Raw genomic sequence first — 10,177 nt, 5'->3', positions numbered from 1 at the left:
ACAGCACTGTATGTTTCCATACAATGGCGAAATTAGTCTCTGCATTTAACCCATCCACCACCAGGTGGTGCAGTGGGCAGCTATTGAAAGCGCCCGGGGGACATTTTGGGGATTAGACGTGCTGCCCAGAGACGCCACGTGATGTGCAGTGACTGGGGATCGAACCTGGGACTCTCGGGTCCCAAGCCGGCTGCCCTGCCTCTACACCATCTCGGCCCCATATGATGCGTAACCATGGCAACAAGGCAGTTTTCTACAACCAACAGCAGCTGATTAACATCTCAAAAGCTCAAATAATATCTCAACTACAGACCCAAATCTCAAATGAGTTGAAAAGAATGTTCTGTGGACGCATTCTCATCTACCTGCCAGCTGCGCTCAAGTGTCTGACCACTGAGATCCTGGAACTAGCAGGAAACACGGCTCATGACAGCGGAAGGACAGGATCGTCTCTCAGCACCTAATTGGCTGTCCGCAGTGACAAGGAGCTCGGCAGAGTGCTGGGAGGAGTGGCCATTGCTCTGGGAGGAGTTCTGGCAGGCATTAGGGCGGCCCTGCTGCCCAGGAGAACCGAGAGGCCAGCCGGATCTGACAGCAAGCTGGATCTGGGTGGACAGATCGGTATCTGTGGCCAGATTCTTCGTATTCGCTGCAGGAGATCCTTTCTTCCCACAGCAATCAGCATCTAACAACTCTTGAATAAAACCAGGATGATGAGCTACGACAACACTTAATTTCCCTCTGGGATTAATAAAGTATTTTTGAATTGAATTGAACTGAATTATACTTTCTTGTTTTTGTCTTGAACTTTTTTGGATTTACCATGTCCTGGATGACTGAGAAGCTTCACCAGCTATTAGTGACAAAACTGGCTTGCCACAGCCTGCTACCTTCGTTCTGCTCGCTGCTTGGAGCAACCTCAGCTTCATTTTGCTGAACCACCCTGGCGAAATGTAGGTAATTTGACCATTAAAGTGCATTTATTAAGTAAAAGTTCAACTGGGACAAACCTTTGCTATAACGTTGCACAAACAAATAATTGTTTTAGGTATCCTGATGCATGCTCAATAATCCAGGTAGAAAAATCTAAAAAAGTTAAAGCTGGTCCTCTGGACATTCAAAAAAACAAAACAAAGCAAAACAACAAAAAAATGTAGAAACGTTTCGTCTCTCATCCGAGAGACTTCCTCAGTCTGAGGTGCTGTATTCATTGAGGTCTACGTTCTGCGGTCTACACTCATCTCCAGGCCAGCGGTCACTCTTTCAGGGATGAAGATGTTCACATCCTGGATAGAGAGGAACGATGGTTTGAGAGAGGAGTAAAGGAGGCCATCTTTGTGAAAAGAAATTGTCCATCATTAAACAGGGGTGGAGGCCTACGTGTTCAATTGTCTCCCTCTTACAATGCTGTGATTGCTAGTATCACTCAGCCCTCTGTGAATAGTAAACAGCCATCAGTGTGCTAATGATCCATCGTTAGGCTGATGGTCCTTCTTGACCATGTGATCAGCTGGTTTTGGTTGTCAGCAGCAAACTGGTTGATCCACTCTGAGAAGGTGCTATTTAAGAGACTGAGCTGAAAACAGCACCTCAGACTGAGGAAGTCTCTCGGATGAGAGACGAAACGTTTCTACATTTTTTTGTTGTTTTGCTTTGTTTTGTTTTTTTGAATGTTCACAGGACCAGATTTAACTTTTTTTAGAAATTGTTTTAGGTGCTTTTCTTGTTAAATTTCAAAGAAACGAGCAGCGTTCCTCGTAGTTTTCCTCCCTCTGCACACTCCTGGAGCACCGAGGCAGTGAATCCTTTTGAAATGCAGCTGATTTGACCGTTAAAGTGCATTTATTAAGCAAATGTTAGACTGAGACGCACCTTTACTATAATTTTGAGCAAACAAATAATTGTTTTAGGTGTTTATCTTGTTAAATTTCAAAGAAATGAACAGCAGCTTGTCCCTCTGCGCGCTTACGCGAATCGGGTTTTGAAAATACAGCTGATTTGACCGTCAAAGTGCATTTATTAAGCAAATGTTAGACTGAGACACACCTTTACTATAATTGTGAGCAAACAAACAATTGTTTTTAAGTGTTAATCTTGTTAAATTCTTGTTAAAGTCCTCCCGTGCATGCTCACGCGGCCGCCATTTGGCAGCCAATCGATTTTTGGCACAACACCAGCCCACATTTCCGGGTTGTCAGCGGTGACACATAATAGACGCGACGTATACGGCAAAGCGACATATTTATGGATTTTTACACTTTTTTAGACATATTTGGACGGATACAAGTACTGCGGACATTACGGTACATATATGGCAACAGCCATCTTGGATTTTGACGGGTCCCCCCAATTTTCCAAACAAACCTTTCCTCCTCATAGATGTGGCGACACATCCAAGTGGAAGCCAGTACCTCACTTATTTTTCCAAGTATCCTGCTCACAACATGCACGGATGGACAGATGGTATTTCCAATTCCCTATTTTCGCTCCACAGCAGGGGACAACAGAGGTACTGAGTGACCTCGGAGGAGATTGTTACTCACTCTTCTTCTTTGATGGTGTCAAAGCAGGCATCACAGACCCGCACTGGGAACTCGAAGCCCATGATGGGGAAGGTGGAGCGTTTCGAGCTGCATTTCCCACACACGGCCTTCCCACACTTCCTGCAGTGGTGCTGGAGACAACACACACACATCCATACATGCATCAGAAACATTCATGTTGGGAGACGTTACCTGGCAGGGGTCCGGTTCTTCTACCTGTCTGAGCCCCAGGGTCTTAGTGTCCCACATCTGCTTGATGTTCCAGAAGAAAGGCTGCTCACACTTCTGACATGAGTCGCTGTCTAACCACTGGGGCGCCTGCAGACACAGTTCAAACCATCAACACATACCAACTGGAACATGCAGACCAGCACCCAGCTCGAGATCTCATGATGAGATTTGTAGCCGATTTCATCAAAGTTAGGAAAGAACATTGAGCTGGAGCTCATGTGAAATGCTGAGACATGTTAGCACTCACAGTATATGTTGGAGATCAGTCTCTGCTACTACCAAACCACATTCATCTCCATTTCTGTAATACAGACTGAATTAAAGCCATTTTTGTTGGACTTAAAGTTGAAGAGCTGTGACAACCAAATTGATCTAGAGTGACTCCAGAAGTTCATCACTTCTAAATGATTTACTTTCCGAGAACTTCAGTCAAATGTCCAATGGTTCGTGATATATTTTGCTAACAGAAAAACAGGGTAGACGCCAACAATTAATCCCAAAGTTTCAGGTAAAGATGTCCCGGAGGTGTAGCACTTGGAGTATGTGCTGTGAATGACTCTCGGCTACCATCACACCTACCTGTACCTCAATATGTGTAAAACTGTTGTAGCTATATTTGTGTGTTTAAAGGTGTGTTGGCTGTGGAAGCCATCTTGAATTGAGTCAATTCCAAAAGTTAATCAGTCATCAGTACACCAGATGATTTGCATGAGATATTTTGCTAACAGACAGCACTGACTCCAATAGTTAATGTCTAAAAACAGACATGTTGCCATCAGTTAGTGCTTAAAGCATGTAATGGGGATGACTCTCAGCTACTACCACACCACACTCTGGCTCAGTACCTTTAAAGCTGATGGAGTTGTAGCCATCTTTGTATTCTCTTAAGTTTGGTTAGCTGTGGCGGCCATCTTAAACAAGGATCAGTTGTAGACGGACAACAAATAACTGCTTTTGAGATTTTCAATAAAATGCATGTAGTGAATAATCAGCTATTTTGCTAACAGCACAAAAACACCAGGTAAAAACATGATCACCCTTTCACCTTCGACGAGACACTCAGAGCAAAACAAGAAGAACAGGTTTGTGGAGGCATGAAGGTGTGGAGTGTCGGTGCAGCTACCTCTTCTCTCTGCGTGTCCATGCTCCACACGGCGATGCCTCCGTCGGCTGAGCACGACACCAGCTGCCTCGTGAACTGCAGGTAACACAGCGCCTGCACACGCTCGCTGAGGGGGGAAAACAAGTCGCATGTTTAGATTTCTGCTGGGCAGCTCGAGTGTTTTACAGGTGAGTGCAGGTCAGCGAGTCTCAGTTATTCAAATGTTCACAAAACTTTACTCTGCAGGAAGGTCCTTCACAGTAAAAAGCCAAAAGTCAGTTATTTGCTGCATTTTCAGTGTTTAAGACTAGAAGCAGTCAGAAATCTGTAAAACATGCTCATCTCCCACCTTGATGGGAAGATCTTTACTAACACTGAGCATGTTAAAGGATGGGTAAACCTAACGTCTTTGATAGCTGTGTGTGTCTGTCAACGTGGGTAATGGATTATAGCTGTTTCACACTGATTCACCAGAGTCTGAAGGGGAGCAACGAGAACAACAAACAGGATTATTGAAAATACCTTTAGGAGCCCAAAGACTAAAATTCCTTCAACTCATTTAAATAAAAAGAAAGAAAAAAAAGATTTGTGGAATTAGTGCCATCTAGTGGCGAAATTACAAAATGCAACAGACTCTTTCCTAAGAGAGACAGACAGACAGATAGATAGACAGAGAGCGAGATTGAGACATATAGAGAGATAGAGAGAGAAAGATGATAGACAGAGATAGATAAAGATGGGTAAAGGGAGGGAGAGAGAGAGAGAGAGAGAGATAAAGATAGATATATATATAGAGAGAGAGATATATATAGAGAGAGATATATATAGAGAGAGAAAGATAGATAGATATATATATATAGAGAGAGATATATATAGAGAGATATATAGAGAGATAGATATAGAGAGAAAGATAGAGATAGAGAAAGCTAGAGATATAGATATAGATATAGAGATAAAGATATACAGATAGATAGAGACAGACTGACAGATAGATATAGAAATAGAGATAGAGAGAGGTATAAATATAGAGATCGAGGGATAGAGATATAGACAGAAATAGAGATATATAGAGAGATAGAGAGATAATTAATTAACTAATTCCAGGGGGGATTTGAGAAATTGTCATAAAATATTAGTGATAGTTGTGATTAATGCAGCCATCTTTGGATATCAAACTTAAGTTCACCAGTTATAAGATAAAACATAAGAAAGAACTTTATTGATCCTGCAGGAAATTGTTGTGCCAGAGTTATAAAGCTGTAAAGTTATAAAAGAACTTTTGTGAAAACCTGTAATGTTAAAGACATACCACCATAAAACAGCAGTTTTATGATGTTCTGATAGTTCAGACAGAAAAAAATAGTCATGTTACAGTTTTTCAAAGGATCTGAAACAAAAACCACGTGGACTGCAGCTGTACAGAGGAAAGATGGAACCCCAGTGATTACTCCTGGATGGGCACTTCATACCAGGTAAATCTAAGTTATAGGTCATTACCTGAGTTTACTGAACTACTTTGGTCATACTAAGAGTCTTGAGTTAACCAGTAAAATAAACCTAATGTTTACTTCATAGGAGTCAGAATGTTTGCAGCATGGCATGGGGCAGGCAACATTGGTATTTATGTCCTGATGTATGCTCAATAATCCAGGTAGAAAAATCCAAAAAAGTTCAATCTGGTCCTCTGGACATTAAAAAAAAAAAAAAAAAAAAAAATGTAGAAACGTTTCATCTTTCATCCGAAAGACTTCCTCAGTCTGAGGTGCTGTTTTCAGCTCAGTCTCTTAAATAGCACCTTCTCAGAGTGGATCAACCAGTTTGCTGCTGACAACCAAAACCAGCTGCTCACATGATCAAGAAGGACCATCAGCCTAACAATGGATCATTAGCACCTGATGGCTGTTTACTATTCACAGGGGGTTGAGTGATACTAGCAATAACAGCATTGTAAGAGGGGGACAGTTGAACCCGGAGGCCTCCACCTCTGTTTAATGATGGACGATTTCTTTTCACAAAGATGGCCTCCTTTACTCCTCTCTCAAACCATTGTTCCTCTCTGTCCAGGATGTGAACATCTTCATCCCTAAAAGAGTGACCGGATGGCCCAGCACAGAAGATCAACATCATCAGGCCAGGATTCTGCGGTCTACACTCATATCCAGGCCAGCGGTCACTCTTTTTTGCTTTGCTTTGTTTTTTGTTTTTTTGAATGTCCAGAGGACCAGATTGAACCTTTTTAGATTGGTATTTATGGCTTAAAATACAATTTTACAAGATCTGAAAGCACAAAAATAGGTCATGGTTTGCAAAAACTGGTTGTATAACTCGTAGCTGCACGACTTGCTGGTCGCATGGCTGCAAACACACAGAATTCGGGGGGGCTACTAATGTTTAGTCTATTTTTTTGCAGTTCTGAGTCACCAACCAGTCACAGTCCACCACCTTATGTTGCACACTTTGAACTAGAGATGCACGATATTATTGGCATGGTATCGGAATTGGCCGATATTAGCGTTAAGGTTCAATATCGGACATCAGCCATTCCATTAAAATAACTCAGATATAAAAGGCGCTGTTTTTGATTGAAAACCCAGTGACAAGGACGTCTGCAGCAGCAGCACAACATCAATGACGTCACGCGCGCCTACCTGATCTCACGGAGGAGAGGAAAATTCAAAATATCGGCGGTGTTGAAGTTTTATTTTTCGTTGGTGAAGATGTCGGATTCTGAAGATTTATGGACCAAGTTGAGCCTCGCTACATCGTTCCCAGTCAGAGATATTTTTCCGACGTAACGTTAGTTTCAAGCAATCATTTCTGATGTCATTGAGAAGCTAATAGCCGATAGCACTTGGGTGAGTTTTACCACAGACATTTGGATGTCGTGTTAGCCCCGTTAGCATGATTAGTCTTGCGGCACAATGGATAGACAAAAACTTTGATCTTAAAAAGGCTGTCCTTCATGCACAGGAGTGCAGAGGATCCCACACTGCAGCTAGGAACCTGGAACAAGCCTCCACAAGTGAGACAGCATCACAGGTGACTAATGCTAATAAACAACATTTAACACTTTTCATTTAATATAAGTTAAAGTGCTATGCATATCATATAGCTGTTACTGAATATATGTCACCAGCTCTTACAGTTGTTGCACAATTTGTGTAGCAAATAAGCCAAAATAAGAGGGACATGTTCTGACAAACGAACATATATAAAATATCGATATCGGCATATCGGTTATCAGCCAAATAAGTTTTAACATATTGGCCAAAAATCCAATGTCGTGCATCCCTACTTTGAACCATGATAGACCGGGGTCAACTGTCCCCATAGTCTGACGAGACCAAAAACAGTCGTGAAAACACTGAATAAAGCTGCTAAGATAATTCTGAGCATCTATCTTCACAGATTTTTTTGTCACTGTCCTCAGCATTTTGACTCCTTATTTTCAATGAGTTCCCCAAATCTTGTTTAAATGAAAACTGTTTTTACTGCAGCTTAATATTTAGTTTTATTCAGGTTGGAGAGAGGACTATGCTTGCATCAGGATGCATTAATCTTCATTTTATATTGCATCACAGTCCTCAGAATGCTATTAGTGCTTAGCGTATTTTTAGTTGATGTTTTTCTTGGTTCATATCTTAGATGTCATTAATGTTTTTCTTTTACATTTTATTGTTGGATGTAACTGGGACTCTGTGTACACAATTTTGTTGTGTGGAATGAGAATAAAGAAACTGACTTTGACTCTCTGAATCGTAACTGGATCAAACCCTTGAGTGGCCTCCAGATCTTCACCCCTCACCTTGTTTGTGTAATGTCCAGTTTTAGGATTATAGACGTCATACTTTATAAATATCGGGGGTAACTAAAGTCCCTTTCACCTGTAGCAGCTTTGTGCTCAACATTGCCAACTAAAAACTGGTCCTCACCCACAAGCAGTATTTTTGCAACAACACGAAGTTTGGCTTTTACTTCTGGGTAATAATCTGTTTTTATCATATTACACTTAGAAACACTCGTCACACGTGTCAGGCTCTGTTTTGCAGATCGGATTTGATATCCTAACAGGTAAACTGGGAGGATGAATAATACTGCTAAAAATGGTTCATAATTCAATTCTGTATTTGTCTTCTCAATCCACACTAAACATCTGTAAAAAGGACGACAGAAGAAAGAAATGACGAGGAAAAATATGGACACCAAGCAGCGTTGATGGTGCTGAAGACTGGTCAAAACAGGATTTACTGGTTGTTGAAAGTGGAGAAAAAAAAAAATCAAATTTTTTAACATCTTCAAATGAGAAGTGTATGGTCCAAGATGGGGTTAGCTCTGACACACATCACTGCTCACAGGCTGGGTGGAGAACGTCTAACAAGGAGGAAGATACGAAGGCTGAATACTGGAGGAAAATATATAAAAGTCTGTGCCTTGGGACAACTGTTACTGACACCACAGAGACGTCTTTGAAGAAGAGTCTCACATGAAAGAACTGATGGAAATGAAAGAGGTGAATTTTCTGCAAAGGTCTCTCTTTGATCGTTATCTGCAGAGGACTAATCCCTGATGAAAACTATCTGAAACAGATTTAATACACATGCATGTTATGGGAGGACTTACTGGTGTCCCTGCAACAGCAGTGTCCGTCCCTTGCGGCCCCCGATGTCCCACATCATGATGCTGTGATCTGAGGCCCCAGAAAAGAGCAGCCTCTGGACAGGATCCCACCATAGGGCTCCTATACTGCCTGCAGTTCAAAACAAACAGAGCATGGCTCCTGGGTTAATTTACAACAATGGCTGAGACCAGTCAGATGGTACTACCGCCACCCAGTGTCCACGGGAAGAATGGCAGCCTGCTCCCACCAAACCAGTCAGAACTGGAAAACTGTGCAGATAATTATTCACACAAGTGTACGAGATGTGTACATATACAATAAGATCCACAAACATACCGCAAGTTTAACAAATGCGTACTACAACATTCATGATTGTATAAACAGTTTTTCAAATGTGCACATTTCAAATTGCACAAGTAGGAATACTCATACAAAGTGCCAATACATGTGTGGAAATCAGCTGCTGGAGATGGACCAGTCAGCATGAACGCAGGGATCAGCTGCCTGTGAATGTGAGCTTCTTGCTGCTCCAGAATCATAAAGGTACTGCTGAGTTCAAGGCTGGTGACATCTGAGCCTTACCACAAGAACAGAGTAACTGGGAGAAGACACATTTATAACTTGGTACAGTAGCTCAGTATATGTGGTGCAAGTATGTAAATGGGTAGGAGTTGCACAGTTTTTTTCTTGTCTCAGGTGGTGCAGTGACTAATCTTGGTGAGTGGATGGAGTAATTTTGTCCACCATCAGGCGCAGCAAAGGCAGATAGAGGGAGTGGTCAATGATGGCTTTGACCACCACAGATTAATCTCCGGCCACCCCAATCTTTTGAGGACACTATACTTTTAAGGATTATAAAAAGTAAAAAGCATAGTTTCCTCAAATGATAAGGGTGACCAGTTTACGCATATTCATGGCAGTGGCCATCTTGGATTTTGACCTGGCAACCCAATTTTCGATGGAAAACTTTCTTACACCTAGAAGCAGCTGCACCACAAATTGAAAATGGGTATCTCTTATTTTTCAAGGTATCACGCACACAACGTGCACACCCGGACAGAGGGTATTTCCAATTCCCCTTCATACTCTGCATGGGAGACAAAAAGTGGGGGCAGCTACAGAAATAAGCAAACTGAGGTGGACAGAGGTTGACAAACAACATGCAAGGCTAAGAACACAGTTTAACAAGCTGTGCCCTCAAATTGTCCGTGATTTTCAAAAAACGGCAGCTTAAAACAGCCATGTGGCTTGTTGGTCATATAGGTGCCGAGTTCAGAGAGTCTCTTACAAATTGGGGGGATGGAGAAGATGGGCCTGTGAGCAGAAGGTTGCCGGTTCAACTCCCTGGACCGACAACATCAAAATGTGGGTGGGATAGATGAAACACCCACACCTGCCTCATATGCCCAAATCTGGGCCCTTGAGCAAGGCCCTTAACCCCAACAAACTGCTCCCCTGCTGGGCATGCTAGATGGCAGCTGTGGTAGCATCAAGAAGGACATCCGGTGTAAAAACAATTGCCAAGTCTTTGTGTGAATTAGTTTGTTGTGGTGACCTTTGAAGCAGGGAGCAGCTGAAAGAAGAAAAAAAATCCCACTACTAGTCTCCAAACATCTGTAACTAGGTGAGTTACCGCCTTTAGCCTTTAATATGTTTCTGGTCGATGGCATTCTAGGAGAGATC

General features: G+C 42.2%; 1 protein-coding gene across 1 annotated transcript in view; it reads right to left on the bottom strand.

Annotated features, from left to right (window-relative positions):
- Positions 1-10,177, bottom strand: part of wdfy1 (WD repeat and FYVE domain containing 1) — a 26,533-nt gene that overhangs the window by 3,547 nt on the left and 12,809 nt on the right. Inside the window, exons 7-10 of the mRNA XM_037678005.1 lie at positions 8,497-8,623; positions 3,898-4,003; positions 2,760-2,861; positions 2,544-2,674 (exon numbers count right to left, since the gene is read on the bottom strand). Coding sequence (XP_037533933.1) covers positions 2,544-2,674; positions 2,760-2,861; positions 3,898-4,003; positions 8,497-8,623 — 466 coding nt within the window. The remainder of the gene's footprint in view (positions 1-2,543; positions 2,675-2,759; positions 2,862-3,897; positions 4,004-8,496; positions 8,624-10,177) is intronic.

Source organism: Nematolebias whitei, chromosome 6 (assembly GCF_014905685.2).
Source record: "Nematolebias whitei isolate Nwh7 chromosome 6, NemWhi1, whole genome shotgun sequence".
Taxonomy (NCBI): Eukaryota; Metazoa; Chordata; class Actinopteri; order Cyprinodontiformes; family Rivulidae; genus Nematolebias; species Nematolebias whitei.
This window is presented reverse-complemented; position numbering and strand designations above follow the sequence as displayed.